Below are 16,815 nucleotides of genomic sequence, written 5' to 3'. Positions count from 1 at the left end.
TGGTTGGAATGAAAACCTGCACTTACACCGATGCTTTCTGGGTAAGACTGGACACCCCTGGCTTAAATGTTACGTGCTGCACTGCGGACCTCTTAATGCCTTTCTCGGCGGCGTCACTGAAGCGCCTGACGTCATCGTAGTCTCGGTTAAGCGGTCCTGTAGGGGCGAACACCAGCCTGTGTCCTGGCAAATCATCAACCTTCAGGATGACCACACTGTCCGTCAGAGCGCCATCCACCTGAGCGAGACAGGGAGCATCATGGGTAAACACTTCAGGTCAATCCTTCTATAACTCAGTTTTGATCATGTGTGTGTGTGTGTGTGTGTGTGAGAACTCACAGCACTATAATCCTGCAGAGGAGCTTTCAGTCCCTCCAGCTCACTGGGAAGGTCGTCAAAGTTCTGCGCTACCAAAAGGACACCGTCGTAACTGTGAACGACAGACACGTTTCACAAGAGGTTCTCCTTTTGAATACTTTCCTGAAGCAAACGAGCATCGAGCTACATAATAAATAAAATGTGAAACAGCAGGAAGACCCATTTACTAGAGATTGAAGTCAAAAACTACTTAAAAATCACCTGCATTACATCCTGCTTTCAACGTTCCACTTTTCTCCCTTCGCACATTGACAGGAGGAATGATACTAAACTGACAGAACACTAACTTCACGCTACAAGACAGTTGTTCTCGTGAAGAGGCTGAAAGACACCTGTTATGATGTTAAAGCTACATCTCTGTGAGAGGAAACTTCAGGCATAAAAAGCTCTAATGGCTCAAAACAAAAACAGGAGTACGACAATACATATTCGCCATGTTGTTCGTAGGATTAAATAAGTTATGGGATCTTATGGGGTGGGTTGGGGGGGGTTGGTAATTCTTTGAATCTGGGAAGGGTCCCTGGATTCAAAACATTCGAGAACCCCAGTAAATCACCATAACATGAAGAAGCAAACATCAGACGACAAACACGCCTTATACTAATTCAGTGGTCACAAACTCTCTTCCTTGAGCTCTAAATTCTTGCAGGGTTCATCTCCAATCAAAATCTAACACGCCTCTTTTAATTGATCAGTAACTAGATGGTCAGGTGATCACGAATATGGATGGAGCTAAAATCTCCAGGAAGGAAGATCTCCAGGAACAGAGTTGGTGACCACTGCCCGAACCCCTAACTGATAAGCATACACGATAACTGATATGATAGGTATAACTTTTAAATATATACAAAAATAACACTGTGTGTGTGTGTGTGTGTGTGTGTGTGTGTGTGTAATCATGGATGAGGAAGCAGATAAGGGATACTGCAGAAGTGAGACTCCAAGACTCAGACGTGGCCAAGTGTTTGGCAGACATCAGACGTGACCCATCACTGATCTGATACCGGAGTGTAAAGTCTAATCTATCTGATACTGAAGCAATCCACGAGAGACCTCTGTCCTCTTAATCACTCACTTTTTGTCCTTGTAGTCAGTGGTCCACTGAACAGGCTGCACACTAGGGAGATAAAATAATAATAATACTTTTAAAAGAAAAACATAGTTCAGTAATAAAATTAGCCATATAGTTAGATTTTTACCTGAAGCAGAACATGCAAAACAACAATTAAAGCCAGAAAAGTAAAACTGAATATTAAAAATAGAAGACTTATATATAAATATAAATGTAGATTAACTTCAGTGCAGAAAGAACTGAGCTCATGATTCACAAGAAGTGAAAGTCATTTTGAGACAAAGGCAACTACTGCATGAATGAAAGAGAGAAGGAAGAAGCCAATGTTTAGAAATAAATAATAAAACTAATAACAATAATAAAACTAATAATTGTAATAATAAATGTTATATATATATATATAAATATAGTATACAAATCTTAAACATTAAAAACTAAACGCGTCCAGCTAACAAGCACAACTTCACTTTAAATACATATTTAACTTAATATGTGACTATATTAACTCACAAACACATTTTTTAAACGTTTAGCAAGCATTACCTCAAAGCCATGTCGCCGGTTTCCGCTCCACTTCAAGACAAAATGGCTCGATCCCAAACGCCGTCCTGCTCCCTATATAAGGACACTAGGTGTGATATGAAACCCGGTCTTCCTGAAGTTCACTACGTATTCCTTAAGACGCAGTTTGACGTTGCACCAATGAGACACGGCTGTCAGCTGACTGAATGATCACATGACCGCGCTGCCGAGTCACGGGATTTGTTGTTGTAGAAACTTCTGCGTGGTCGCTAAAATCAGCAAGACAATAGAAACACGGAATAATTTTTGTAAAGTTTTATGATTACAAATTCATGATAAAAAAACCCGACAGATTTGAATAATATGATCACTTTATCGCGTTGAAGTAGATTAAATTTAATCTACCGGACTACAGGTAGTAAACCCGGAAGTAGTAATTCGGCAGGTGTGTTTATTTACTTCCGGACACGAGAACCTGCAGAGGTGAGCGGCTTTATTGTGAACTTTACTGCTGGACAAAGTTTAACGAATTTGGAGTCACGTGAACACACACACACACACACACACACACACACACACACACACACACACACTCACTCACTCACTCACTCACTCACACACACACACACACTCACACACACTCACTTGTCGTGGAGAAACCTCTTCCTGTTGAAAGTCTACATTTGATGCAGAATTGTTATTCCCAGAATCAGGTAGGGAACCAGCTATGATATACAAAGGAATAAAACACTTAGTGTCGTGCTGTTATAGGAAAATAATCCAAGACAGAAAGGTGTGATGAAGTTGCCTTACTATTACCATCCCTAAGTGGATTATTTTCCACTAACAGCAAGTTATTGTAAGTTATTTACTCCTCTTATAGCAGGGAAATATTCCCACACTGAACGGCGTCAATTTTATGCGTTTAATTCGATTTGATGTTGTAGAACATCCACAAGAAGAAGTTCCTGTTATCACTTACATTATAGCAGCTATAAACGGTCGTTCCTTCACCCGGCTCTTGTTTTCCCTCTCTTGAAGGCAATAAGACAAAACAAACAAGCAAACACAATGCAGCTTGTCGTGTTACTGAGAGACCTGGAAGCGCAGCGTCCTCTGTCTCAAAAGCAACAACAACAAAAAAACGTAGACACTGGAGACTCCTTCCTTAAATATTTTTTTTACAAAGTAGCGATAGAAACGATAATGTGTTACAAGTGCATTGATATAAACATGTGATTTGAATTACAGCCAGAACTACTGTCAGAGCTGTTGTGATAGAAAACCAATCAGTACATTCTGACCAGCTGTGGTGTTGTATCACAACTGTATAATGAATGCGAAACTTTAATAAATGCGTTAGCTGCATATAGTTGTTGAAACGTTTGTTATTAATTTGGGATTAGTGAGGGGGGCAGGGTGGCTTAGTGGTTGGTTAGTACATTTGCCTCACATCTCTGGGGTTGGGGCTCTAATCCCGCCTCTGCACTGTGTGCACGGAGCTTGCATGGTCTCCCCGTGCTCTGGGGGTTCCCTCCGGGTATGGAAAATGGATGGATGGATAGATGGGATTAGTGAATTCATTAGAGAAATACAGGTGCATCTCAAAATATTGTGGAAAAGTTCATTTTCCCCTGTAATTTAATTCAAAAAGTGGAACTTTCATATTTATTCCATATTCATTACAGATAAAGTGAAATATTTTAAGCCTTTTTTTTTTTTTTTTAAATCTCGATGATTACGGCTTACAGCTCTTGGAAATCAAAAATCCAGTATCTCAAAATATTAGAATAAAGAATTTCTAATACGACAGATTTATTTCTCCAAAACATCGTTTATACACTTTCTGAGTCTCAAATCTTTCCCTCTTTATTTCTGACCCTGATGTCCTCTTGTTTCTCTCTCTGACCCTTCACCCATGTGTGTGTGTGTGAGAGAGAGAGGAGATGAGAGTGGTGTGGGGCTCGTGGCTCAGTTTGAGGAGACTCGGTCATGTGTTTTCTGTAGGCTCAGGCACACGCACCCTCACCACAGCCAGCATGCGCCTGGTTCAGTTCCGCCGACGGGGAGCCGAGGGAAGTGCGAGGGTCGGTGTGGAGAGCGCGAACGGCGTCGTCGACCTGAAGGCGTTTGATCAGACCGTCCCGTCCACCATGAGAGAGTTCTTGGAGCTGGGAGAGAAGGGCATAGAGTGTGCTCAGAGGTGGGGCAGACTTCATGGACTCACTTATATTTAATCTTTTTCCTGATATCCAAAACAGCTTACAACTGAGAATTCAGTCCTTAAGGCTTAGATCAGGTTTAGCTGACTAAACTTAGTCTATAAGTAACCACCAAATGACTAAAACATGATAAATCATTGTCCTGTTGACTAAAGATCAATATTCGCTGTTAAAATTTACCTCCAGTATCAGTTGGCCAACAAAACGTCCTTGGCATTGGTGGAAATCATGCTTTTAGAACACTGATAATGTCTCTAAACACACAGCGAGCCACTAGAGGGAGCTAATCGCTCACAGGAAGTGGGTTATTTGTGTAAAACAAATTTTGGCATCATACAACTCAGGATTTTTTGACGAAGGGATGAAAATTTTCCGACTGTTACGCTGCAATGAGATTTTTACAGCAGCAGATCTCTAATGGCATGATTCTAACTCCGTAGCTGCTTCTCCGTTTCAGAGCCATGTCCAGTGGCAAGTGTGTGCTCCCTCACACTGATATTCAGCTCCTGGCTCCGGTCACCGGCCCGGGCAAGGTGGTGTGTGTGGGTATGAACTACAGAGACCACTGCCTGGAGCAGAATGCACCCATCCCCACTGAGCCCATCATCTTCAGCAAGTTCCCCTCCTCCATCGCGGGCCCCTACGACGACATCCACCTGCCAAACGAGAGCCAGGTCACGACCACCTCATCTACAGCTAGCCTCAGTTTGGACAAACGATAAGCTCAGATGTGCAGCGTATAAGTTAGTGTGTAAACTTAGACATATCGTGAGTGTGTGTATTTGATTGTGTGAGACAATCATAATGAATTATAGAAATATTTTATCCAAAAGTGTTCCCACCTCATCCGTAATGCGACCAATCAGAGAACACATGATTCGTATCCGACTTCGTTTCCTTCTTTAGTTTTATTTGTTACAGTTGTGTGTGAATGCTTTCATACGCCAAACCAAACAAAAAAATTCCGACCGGATTTAAAAACAATTTGCCCATAAAAGGCAAAACTCAGAGCTGACAGGGTCATTACATCTCAAGTGGTCCAGTGCAGGTTGTTCGATCGTTTTAAAATTTTCCCCCAAAAAATACATTTTTGTGATTTCCTTGTATTGGCGTCGCAAAACCAGCCTTTATTTATTTATTTAAAAATAAATTTCACATGGTTTAACTACGATGGCCAACATGATTTAGCTTCAGGATGGAGCTCTGACTGTTTTTAGCTCTGCGACTTTTGTACATATTTAAATAATCAAATCTGTTTGATTACAGTGCTGAATATGTGGCTATTAACTCCAGTAGACTCGCAGCATCTGGGAAAATTCCAGTTTTTGTTTTGTTCAGGAATCAGTGTAGAAGCTGTTTCTACAAAATGTGTTCAGTTTGGCATCAGGGCTACATTAGTAAAAATTAAACCAAAGTGTGATTTTTTTTTTTTTTTTTTTTTGTCCTAACCTTTGTTACCTTTGCTCGTCTGGAAGGCAGAGGCGACTTTACTGAGTGACACATTACTAACCAACGTTGCTCTTTTTTGCAGGAGGTGGACTGGGAAGTGGAGCTCGCCTTTGTGATCGGAAAAAAAGGAAAGCACGTAAAGGCGAGTCAAAGCACAAAATGTTGAACATTTTAGACAAAAAACAGTCAATTCTACCCGATTATCAAAAAAAAAAATAACGATTTAAGATAGGGCAGATGTTATTGGTTTATAGCTTCAACACAATTTCCTCTCTGAAAAATAGTTTACGTCCGATCTTCAAGTCTGAAGGTGTGTTTTAGTGAAAAATCAACTGGCAAATTTTTTTTTTGGTCGTCTCAAAAGTCCGCCAAGATATGTTTGGCACACGACGCTTCTTATTTTTCAGTTTTGCGTCGGAAGAATAAGGCTAAATTAGCTCACTGTTTACTGTAAATCTTTATAAGTTACAGTAAGGCGAGGCACGGTGGCTTAGCAGTTATCATGTTTGCCACGCACCCCCGGGTTTGGGGGTTCGAATCCTGCTTCCGCCCTGTATGTGTGTGGAGCTTACATGTTCTCCCCCAGTCCAAAGACACGCTTTGTAGGCTGATTGGCATTTCCAGTGTGTTCCAACACAATGTGTGAGTGTGTGTGATTGTGCCCTGCGATGGCTTGGCACCCCATCCAGGGTGTCCCCCGCCTTGTGTTCCGAGTTTCCTGGGATAGGCTCCAGGCTCCCCCATGACCCTGTCTAGGATAAGCGATATGGGAAAATACATAGAAGTTACAGTAAGTGACACGATGTCCTAAACCATATCAGCGAGTCTGAAGAACTTGATGATTTTGCATGAGATAGACTTCCTGCTTGTTCCATCTGTTAGCTACATTATTCTCACAGCTCCAGTGCAAAAACTAAAGAAGCAGACCGCAGATATTAAACTTATCTTGGCTACGTTTGATGTGAGGAGAAAAATCATGCCAAATTAGAAATTCATTCCTATAAAAAAAATAAATAATAAAAAGGCGTCTTCCGCTCATGCCTGTTATTCTCAGGAGGAGGACGCTCTCGGTCACGTTGCCGGCTTCACCGTAGCCAATGACGTCAGCGCTCGTGACTGGCAGATGAGGAATGGCAAGCAGTGGCTTCTGGGAAAAACATTCGACACATTCTGTCCACTAGGGCCTGCTCTTGTTACCACGGAAGCACTGAAGGGTAGGTGGGGGGCCGGTGAGAAGGAAACCTGAACTAAAAATTGGTGTGAATGTAAAAAAACATGAGGCTGTGAGTCAGAGCTGTAATGTGCTGTCTTTAAATCAGACGTCCACAATCTGGGGATCCGGTGCCTGGTAAACGGTGATGTAGTTCAGGACAGCAACACCAGTCAGCTGATCTTTAAGACGGAGAAGGTGGTGGCGTGGGTCTCGCAGTAAGTATCCAGCGCATGGTGTTGAACATATTTCACTGACCTGATCTTAAAGCAGCGTTCAGATTCAGTCTTCGGACTCTTCCAGGGATGCACTGATACCGGTATAGGTTTGATACTGTGCTCATTCAATCGTGCAGCACATTAAGCAGTAACGTGACCGTGCAGAGAAACTGTTGCACGTGTGAGCAGTTCAGATCTGCAAGCACTGAGACATTGCTGTGTTCTTAATGCATCCCTAGTGTCTTCTGTACAGCTTTGTTTGTTTGTCTTGAACGCAGGTTTGTGACTCTGTACCCAGGCGACGTGTTTCTAACAGGCACACCTCCAGGAGTGGGCGTGTTCAGAAAACCCCCCATCTTTCTAAAGGTGAGCTCAGTTTCCAGTTTCTTACACTGCGTAGGCTTGTTCTCCATTTTCCAATCCTGTGAATCTCTAAAAGACTAACATGACCTGGTCATGGTGATGGAGAAACACCGTGGCTCATTTAATCCCCTGAGTAAATATACATAAAAGACAGGGGCGCGATAAATTTCGGCGAGCCGAAATCCTCGGACTCGTTAAAAGGTGCCCTTGGTGATGGCCTGGTTTAGAACGTCATTGATCACGTCTGGCGTTTGATGATGTTCCAAACCGTGCGGAACTAAGCGATTACAGAAATGAGTCAGAAAACAGCTCCGGAGTTATCTCCTACTGAGGCAGGAACATCTGTACAGATGTACCCTTTGAGATTACTTTTGGAGAGAAGAAACACAAAGTACAGCACATTCTTCAAAATTAATACGGAGTCAGAAAGGTGACATTTTAACGGACAACTATTTAACAAAGACTTATAAAATGGTCTTTACGTATAATTATAGACCTTACTAACACCAGTAACAAATTTTCCCTGTGAGGAGCTTTAATCCTCCATGGGATGCCTGTGTTTCGAGATATGCGATCGCGTCACAACTCTCGACCGATTAATTATTTTACGGTGTGTGATTTTTCATCACAGACAAAACATCTGCTGAGGAGTTGGCGAGTTTGTTGTGGTATGCATCAGGGTTCGATCCTGTGCCCCACTCATTTTAACTGATTAACAAATAGGAAGTGGTAGCTCAGTGGTTAAGAAAGTGAATTATCGATCACTAAAATCTGAAATGCACATAATGACCATGATCTTAAAAGTACGCTGATAAATCGGAGTAAATTTTCTCCCCCCAGCTGTGTCTTGTGCGTTAAATCGCAAGCTTAATTATTGTATAGATTTAGCCTTCACTTAAATCATGTAACTATTTAAAAGAGCAGTATTGCTTTGTAATGATCCGAGCCATGCCGACGTTTCTTTGTTACAGACAGGAGACGTCGTGGAGTGTCAGATCGAGGGGATCGGGTCCATCCGAAACACAGTGGTGTGACTCCTGCACGGCTGGCTGACTTTTATCTGAGCTACGTGGATGGGGAAAAAAATCAAAATAAATCACTTTCACAGTTGAAATGCTTCAATATCTAGATGTTTCTGAAATCCTAATCAGAGTCATGTGCACTAGAAATGATTAGTCCACAGTGCAGGTGCTGTGATCTTCCAGGAGATGGAGCTCTGTTGATTATGTTTGGGGAGAAACACTACTGTATTACCCCATCACCCCCCTCTCCCCCTGGTGAAATAAAAGAATAAAAGACCCCCCCCACAGATTTTTCTGAGTTCTTGTTTGTTGTTCATTTTAATTATCTTTCAAAACTGACTGCATTGTGAAATGTATTTAGGGAGACTGCTTTAGTGTGGAATACAATGGAAAGTCTAATAACCGTGATGCAGAACCTTCATTTCATGCGTTTTAATTGGACAAGAGAACATCCGTATGTAGAACATCTGTATGTTTTCCTAAAATGTTTTCCTATAGTCTCTTGAGTCTCTTGAGATCTTCTTCCGCACCTGGTGCACTACAGCTATCAGCCCTGTCCATCAGCATCTCTGTAAAGAGTCTGTCTATATATGTACGTGTATGGTTATGGGATTGCTAGGATGTCCTGAGAGGGCTGGCGGGATAAACAGCGGCCAATCGGATGACCAATACCAACATCTCTGATCAACTCAAAATCCTACCAATATTCTCACTCAAAACCTACTATCAGCATTATATCGAATGACATGAACACACTTAACACCCAACATGTAGCTCAGAGCTCAGTCTTCAGTTTTGCACTAGAGCTACGAGGTTCTAAACTGTCAGCAGTGTGGAAACTGAAGGTTTAAATCGTCACACACGTGCCTGCTTTAGTAATCTATCTGTACAAATAAAGAATTTTTAGCTGCTAGTAGTAAAAGATTAAATGCTTTAGGTGTCATGATGCTAAACTGCTAGAGATAAGCTTTACTTGTTAGCTACAGTACATTAAGGTTCATCGCTTCAGTGCAACACTAAAAACCACAACAAACATTTCCTAACTACATTTATAAGTAAGAGAGAAACCAAATGCAATTTTTAAAAGGTCCACGTTCAAGTCCACATCTTGCTCCAAGCGGATTACCAGAAACACTGATATTTTGTAACTAAACTAAACCTAGAGCGGTGCAGAGACGAGCGTTTCTCCTGCGTCAGCCTTTGAGGAACTGCGAGACGAAAGAAGAGCTTGAAACACAAGCTGGTTGTTCTTGGCCTGGAGGAAAAGAGGACTGTTCTCTAGGTACACCGCCTCGTTCTGTCGGTCCTCCATCAGCACCTGGTACAAGAGAAACACACTGTAACCCGGTCCGTACAGGATTTAGGAGGGTTTTTATATTGATATATATTTTTTGTGATTGTTGCAGCCAAAAATGCTCCATTTTGCTGCGGCTTTTTTCAAGTTACCGTTGTTTTTCGCACAAAATTACTTTGCGTGCTCTTTCGCGGTGATGTTTGTTGGTGAACGAGACCTTTTAGCGGTTACTCATGTCGACGGACGTGAATCGAAGAGGAAATCCAGGTATTTCTCGCCTACTGTTTCTCACCTACTGAGAATTCGGACTTATTAGCCCTCTGGCGTACAGCTTTTCACCTACCGTGTAGTAGGATAGTATACAATTTTGGACGCAGCCAATATTTAATAAATCGTAATTAATAGTACTGTAATAATAATAAATGTATCGTTATTGTTATTATTATTATTGATAATAATAATAATAATAATAATAATAATAATAATAAGTTAGCATTCTGGACTAACTGGAGCTTGTTTATGCTCCTACTGGAACATCCAGACAGTAAGGCATTACAGTAATCTAGTCTAGAGGTGACGAAAGCATGAACTAATATTTCTGCACCATGTAGTGACAATATATTTCTTATGGTAGAAATATTTCTGAGATTACTTCTGGAGAATATTTCTAATTGGGAGGAACTTCATCATGCAGCTAGACAATGATCCCAAAACACAACTCAACAAAGGATTTATCAGTGGGGAACGTGGAAGGTTTTAGACTGGCAAAGTCAATCACCAGACTTTAACCCAACTGATGCAGCATTTCACCTCCTGAAGAGGAGACTGAAGGGTGAAACCCCTAAAACAAACAATTGAAAGAAGCTGAAGTACAAGCCTGGAAAAGCAACACAAAAGAAGAATGCAATGGTATGGGTATAATAGTGGGTCACTGACTTGATGAAGTTATTAGGATATGCAATCAAATATTAAGTGTTGTATACTTTAAGACTATCTGTTCCATTACTTTTGCTCATCTAAAAATGAGGTGGTCTGTCACAAAAGGTGCCATGTTCTAAGTTGTTTAACACATCTAGATGTATCAGGAAATGAAAGCTGAAATTCTGATCTATCGTCTCATATGCAGCTTCTGATCTCAAGCCCGAATGTATTCAGTGTACAGCAAAAACAACAGAATGAGCCTGCTGTTCCAATACTTTCAGAGGGGACTGTACTTTAGAGGCAGCATGAATGCAAAAAGTAAAAGGCCCAGAGGCGTGGCGAGACTGTGGCGAGACCGCGCGCCTCGTAAGCCATAGAGATTGCTACCACTGTCCAATTAGAGATGCGCTGCTTTGACAGAGCATCACCTTTACTGTCGCCGCCAAAGCAGACCAGCAGCTGCTCCAACTTACGCCACTGGCCGGAGCGGTGGATGTAAGTACAGAGAGCCCTTACTGGACACTGCAGGTGCATCCTCTCTTGTTCCGGTGTGAGGAATGGAGGAAGGCAGAAAGCCTGCAACCCCACAGGGTAGGCAGTCGATGTAGGCACTTTAGGAATATAATCCGGCCTAGGATACAGGAAGGCCTTGGCTAATCCAGGGGCAAAGTCAAGGCAGGAAGGGGCAACAGAGAGAGCTTGTAGACCACCCACTTGCTTGAGAGATGTCACGGCCAGCAGAACAGCTACCTTTAGAGTCAGAAGCTTCTCAGAGGCTGACTGTAAGGGTTCAAATGGGGCCCCTGACATACCTTCCAAGACCACGGAAAGGTCCCAGGAAGGTATGCGCGGCCTGCAGATGGGCCTCAGCCGTCTGACACCACGCATGAACCTCGAAGTTAGAGGATGTTGCCCCACAGAGGCTCCATCAACAGGCTGGCCGAGATGGCGGCCACGTAAACCCTGATCAACCCTGCCGAGAAACGTTCTTGTAAGAACTCCAGGACTGTAGCTATTGCGCAGTTCACTGGGTCTAGCTGACGTTCCTCACACCACAAGACAAAAAGCCGCCACTTGAGCGCATACAATTTCCTTGTGGACGGTGCTCTAGTGTTTAACATAGTCTTTACAACCTCAATTGTGAAACTAGAATCTATGAGCTGGTGCCCTTCAGGGGCCAGGCCCACGGTTTCCATAGTTCTGGCCGAGGGTGATAAATCAGCCCTCCGGCTTGAGACAGTAGATCCCTGCAGATGGGAATCTCCCAAGGAGTGCCGTCGAGCAGGGAAATTATCTCCGAGAACTATATTCGAGCTGGCCAATAAGGTGCTACTAGCAGCAGACGTAGACGGTCTTGGCGAACTCTCGCTAGAACTTGTGGGAGCAGAGCGATCGGGGGAAAGCATATAGACGTGACCTCGGCCACGTGTGCACCATGGTGTCCAGCCCCAATGGTGCAGGAGGAGTGAGGGCCAACCACCGCAGGCAGTGTTTTGTCTCCTCGGAGGCGAACACATCCAGTTCTGCTTGTCTGAACCTCCGCCATATGGACTCCACCACTTGTGGATGGAGCCTCCAACCCCCGGGCCTTGACAGGATGTCTGCCCCATCATTCCGGCTGCCCAGAATGTACATTGCACTCACTGGCAAGAACTTTCCCTGTGCCCAGAGAAGGATTAATTGCGCCTGCCTGAACAGGGGGCGTGGACGTAACCCTCCCTGGTGGTTGATATATGAGACCACCGCTGTGTTGTCTGACACAACTAGCACATGGTGACCTCTCAATTGAGGAAGAAAGAATTTCAGTGCTAGGAATACGGCCCACATCTCTAGGTGATTTATATGCCACTCCAGATGAGTACCGCTCCAAAGACCGTGAGCTGGACAGCCATTTAAGACTACCCCCCAGCTCATGAGGGATGCGTCTGTCATTACCGTCTTGTGGTAAAGAGAGTGAGACCCGAGGCTAGAAACTGCGGGCACCTCCAAATACTCAGAGCACGTAGCCATCGCCGCGTGACACTGATTACTCTCAGAGGTTTCATCCTCGGATGAAACCCCCGACTTTTCAGCCACCACTGAAACGGTCTCATGTGCAATAGGCCCAACGGTATGACGTTGGCTTCTGCTGCCTTAAGGCCCAACAGTCTCTCGTAGAGACTGGAGAGGATGCCCAGACCTAGCTTTTCTTGCTCAAAGTTGATAGGATCGATCCTACATGTGTTGGGGATAGAAACGCCCTCATCGTAGTAGAATCCCATATAACCCCTAGAAAAGTTGTCTTCTGCACTGGAGAAAGCATACTTTTCTTGAGATTCAGCCTAAGCCTAAGGATTATTTAATTAGCTGGCTAACGTTGAGTTGATGATGGTAATAATAATAATAATAATAATAATAATAATAATAATAATAATAAAGTGGTGTTGAAATCTCAATTCTGATTGGTCAGAAGGTGTTGAAGAATTTTCCATTTTTCCAGAATTTTCCACGAATACGTGATGTTCTCTATAGTAGCTAATATAAATATTTATTGTATGGTGAACTCTCCACGTAAACAAATTTGAAAATGTGTGTAATATCTGACATTTTCTGTGAGGAACAATGTCGACGACAAACTGCAGTTCCCAGAGACAAACATGGCCGCCAAGGCCTCCAATTCCCATCACACACAAGTTCTAACTCACCTGATTACAAGCACATGGACTTAATCACACAACACAGTATATAAGGACTCTCAGTCACGGTACTCATTGAGAAGTATATGGTAATGGTAATCTGCACTTATATAGTGCTTTTATAACATTAGTAGTTCTACAAAGCGCTTTACACTGTGTCTCATTCACACACACACACAATGTGTGTGAAACACACCAATGGTAGAAGCGCTGCTATACAAGATGCTAGCTTGCCATCGGGAGCTACTTAGGGTTCAGTGTCTTGCCCAAGGACACTTCGGCATGTGGAATCGAACCACCAACCTTATGATTAATGGACAACCCGCTCTACCACCTAGTATATGATGTTTGTTTAGTGATTGGCATGCTGGTTTTTTTAATCTAGTTTCTCATTCTCTCATGTTGCTCCAGCCCACCCTACTTCATGTTAGTTGTTGATCCCTGACCATTGACCATCCCTTTCCATATAATGTATACCTGCGCCTGCATCCGTATCTGCCGCCGTGACATGGAGATGTTTATTTAACATTTGTGGAAGGAGTCTCCAGTGTCGGTGCTTTGTAACAGTCAGAGGTAAAACTGTATCAGCTTTGTCTTATTAACTTCCAGAGAGCTAGTTTTCTCTTCTTCTTTTTTTTCTTCATTGTATAAAAAATTTTTTGCAGCACTGCTTTTTTAGGTCTGCTGGGTAAAAAATAGCTCTAAAACATCATATCCAGAACGCACTGCCTCACAGCTGATCTCGAGACGCTACAGGTTAATGAAACTAAGAGATGACCTAGATTCATTATACACTTGATCAGTGTCACAGAGAGAGAGAGAAAGGAACAACTGAGTGGGAGGTGATGAGTGCTTGAGAAAAAGAAGTCTGAAACCACGTATTCTCCTCTCCTCTCTGCAGTAATTCGTTTGTTAATTAGAGTGTGTCTGCAGCACTTCAGGCCTCTCGTTGATACCCATTTAGTACGTGACTTTACTTACACGATAAAGATGCCGAGAGCGTCGACGTGTCAGTTTTTACATGTAGGATGATTCAAGTGACACTTGAACTTTATTGGATCAATTTCTGGAAATCATGCACTGCGATTTAATCACTTCCTATGCGCCAGACGTCCGTGTAAAACACCAGAGTTTTAAACAAAAAAAAACAAACAAAAAAAACCCAAAACACAAGCGTTCTCATGTGGCGTTACATGGCCTTTGGCATGAAATTGAATAATATTTGATCAGCTAAAAGAAAGGTTAGGGGTTCGGTTCAGCGGCGTTTTAGCTCCGTTCATTTGAAAAACGCCCATAAAGATAGAAACATGTGGGCTGAGAGTGTGAGGGAATTGTGACGGTGTGAAGTGCAGGCTCTCAAACATGATGTCCTCACAGTAGCACTAATTAAAGCTAATAGGGTTCGCTAGCTAGTAATAGCACTTTGTCCCTATTAATGGTAATAACCCCAGGAAAATTTCGCTCTGTTCTTCTATTTAATTCCACTTTCTGCAGAAAGGGGGTTGGTGAGAAGGAAAGTATGAAAAGAGTAATGGAGGGGGTCGGATAAGTGCTAGGTGGATGAAGAAGGGGAAATTGACAAGTGCCCTTGGTGCAATACAATAAAAACATCCAGTCATTTGCGGTGCATCCCCTCTGCTCTTTATGAAAGCAGACATGTTCCTACACACACACACACACACACACACACACACACACTCTCTCTCTCTCTCTCTCTCATGCTCTTTCTCTTCTCACTTGTCCTTCCAGCACAAAAACACAATTAATACCTGCCGTTCCATCCTACTGATAACAACAATCACTGAAGACTCTTTCCTATAATAACTCCATAAAGATTGAAAAAAGCCCCAAAGCACTGTTGCTTATTACCAAGAAGCACTTCAGTTCACAAATACAGCACTTTATAGAAAATTATGGAGCGAAGAATATGGGAACAAGAGCCTTTTTTTTTTTTTCCTCCATTGCTTTGTTGAATTGCTGACTACAATACCAAGCATGTTTGGGGTGTTAAAATGAAAAAGGAATTAAAAGACTTGGTTGGACCTGAATATTACAACTAAAATAATATGAAGGCTGCTCAGAGGATACAAAAGACACTGGAGGTCATTATAAATGCAAAGGCTGGGCATATAACCAGTACTGACAACTTTCTGAATTTGTTTCTAGATTTGACAACGTTGATTGGCAACTTGAAATTGTCCGTAGTGTGTGAGTGTGTGTGTACAATTGTGCCCTGTGATGGTTTGGCACATCTTGGGCGTCCCCCCACCTTGTACCCCTGTCCCATGGGACAGTCTCCAAGTGACCCTGTCTAGGTTCCAGGTAAAATACACATACTAAAGGTACAAAACATGTCCCCTTGATGGTACCAACCTACTGACAAGGCAAAGTACACTTTGCTCCGTTTCATTTAGAAAGTTCTTGTTACCTCGTTCTTCTGTCCAGTCTTTCAGTTTCTCTCCTAATCTCAGAGCCCCTTAATTACAACCTCCATTTGTTGCTCGTACCAGTTAAGGTCAGTCCTGTTTGCTCTTTTAAATGAGCCCGGTCAGGAACAATAAAGACCCCCACAGAGCCTTATGAAGGCATGAGAAGTCAGTTCATGCGCATCAGATAAAGCAAGACCATGTATCCGTTCTTCTCTATGGTGTGCTTTATTCCACTTAATTAAAAGTAATTAGTACTCGAGGCAGAAGTAGTGATGATGAGCCCTACTTTGTACTAATTACTTAGCTCACTGCCGCATATTAAAGCTTTGTCGTGCTCTTTTGAAAGGCTCCATGGCCTCGCACAACAATCAGAGTCAGGCTCATTAATAACCACCATTAATTACCACAGGAATAACGTGTTCACATTTCCGGAACGAATGGCTGATGGCGGCATGAATTACAAAAATGCCATACCCCCTTCTATTAAACTTCCATCCGAAAACAGATTAGACTGATTAGATGATAAGACGAGCATCATGCTTTCTTATGATCCAGTTTCAATCAAGCCATGTGTAAGGAATAAAACTGGACATGTTGTTATAGGAACATAACCAAAAGGGTGTTGGTTTGATGAAGAGGAGATACTGTTCCCACTCCATTGTTGATTATTTTCCTATAACCACACAACCGGAAGTAATTTGTTCCTCTTATATGACAGAAATTTATAATTAAAATTATATATATTTTTTAATTAATTAAAGAATGACGTCACTTTTTTAAAAATCCCTTTATAGTTACATTTAATGTTGTGGAACGCCCCATGGAACAAGTTATTTCTCCTGTTCTTACTTACATTATTATAATGTTAGCTATAAACAAGCATTCCCTCAACAGCCTTTGCTTTTCTCTCTCTAGCTTGAAGACAAGGAAGTTAAATAGAGCAACAACAACAACAAAAAAAAAACTTTTAAAATTGTTTTATTATTATTATTATTTAAATTTTGAAGACTTTCCCATGTCAGAAACTTTAAAGTTAAGAA

General features: G+C 42.3%; 2 protein-coding genes across 4 annotated transcripts in view; one reads left to right on the top strand and one right to left on the bottom strand.

Moving 5' to 3' along the window:
• Nucleotides 1-2,137, bottom strand: part of zgc:152830 (leucyl aminopeptidase family protein) — a 7,900-nt gene extending 5,763 nt beyond the window's left edge. The window contains exons 1-4 of the mRNA XM_017467569.3: nt 1,994-2,137; nt 1,454-1,495; nt 340-430; nt 90-238 (exon numbers count right to left, since the gene is read on the bottom strand). Coding sequence (XP_017323058.1) covers nt 90-238; nt 340-430; nt 1,454-1,495; nt 1,994-2,004 — 293 coding nt within the window. The 5' untranslated portion in view covers nt 2,005-2,137. The remainder of the gene's footprint in view (nt 1-89; nt 239-339; nt 431-1,453; nt 1,496-1,993) is intronic.
• Nucleotides 2,138-2,206: 69 nt separating this feature from the next.
• LOC108265346 (fumarylacetoacetate hydrolase domain-containing protein 2) lies at nt 2,207-8,745 on the top strand. 3 transcript variants are annotated; one of them, XM_017467572.3, is made up of 8 exons: nt 2,207-2,455; nt 3,980-4,175; nt 4,652-4,868; nt 5,726-5,785; nt 6,698-6,857; nt 6,963-7,071; nt 7,350-7,437; nt 8,406-8,745. In XM_017467572.3, the coding sequence occupies exons 2-8, from the start codon at nt 4,012-4,014 to the stop codon at nt 8,466-8,468; spliced, it is 861 nt and encodes a 286-aa protein (XP_017323061.1). In that variant the 5' UTR covers nt 2,207-2,455; nt 3,980-4,011; the 3' UTR covers nt 8,469-8,745. The 3 variants fall into 3 exon arrangements, with proteins under 3 accessions (XP_017323061.1, XP_017323060.1, XP_017323059.1); XM_017467571.3 differs by lacking the exon at nt 2,207-2,455 and adding an exon at nt 2,528-2,685; XM_017467570.2 differs by lacking the exon at nt 2,207-2,455 and adding an exon at nt 2,564-2,685 and having other exon boundaries at nt 3,910-4,175.
• Nucleotides 8,746-16,815: the final 8,070 nt, after the last annotated feature.

This window comes from Ictalurus punctatus, chromosome 5, assembly GCF_001660625.3.
Source record: "Ictalurus punctatus breed USDA103 chromosome 5, Coco_2.0, whole genome shotgun sequence".
In the NCBI taxonomy this organism is placed as follows: Eukaryota; Metazoa; Chordata; class Actinopteri; order Siluriformes; family Ictaluridae; genus Ictalurus; species Ictalurus punctatus.
The sequence above is the reverse complement of the archived record's forward strand: the minus strand, read 5'-3'. Positions and strand labels throughout refer to the sequence as shown.

Bases quoted from the DNA above. Each gene is read 5' to 3' on its own strand.
- LOC108265346 (XM_017467570.2), top strand. From the start codon at position 2,659: ATGCAGAATTGTTATTCCCAGAATCAG. The intron at 2,686-3,909 runs GTAGGGAACCAG...TGTGTGTGAGAG, and splicing joins ATTGTTATTCCCAGAATCAG to AGAGAGGAGATGAGAGTGGT. The intron at 5,786-6,697 runs GCGAGTCAAAGC...TGTTATTCTCAG, and splicing joins AAAAAGGAAAGCACGTAAAG to GAGGAGGACGCTCTCGGTCA.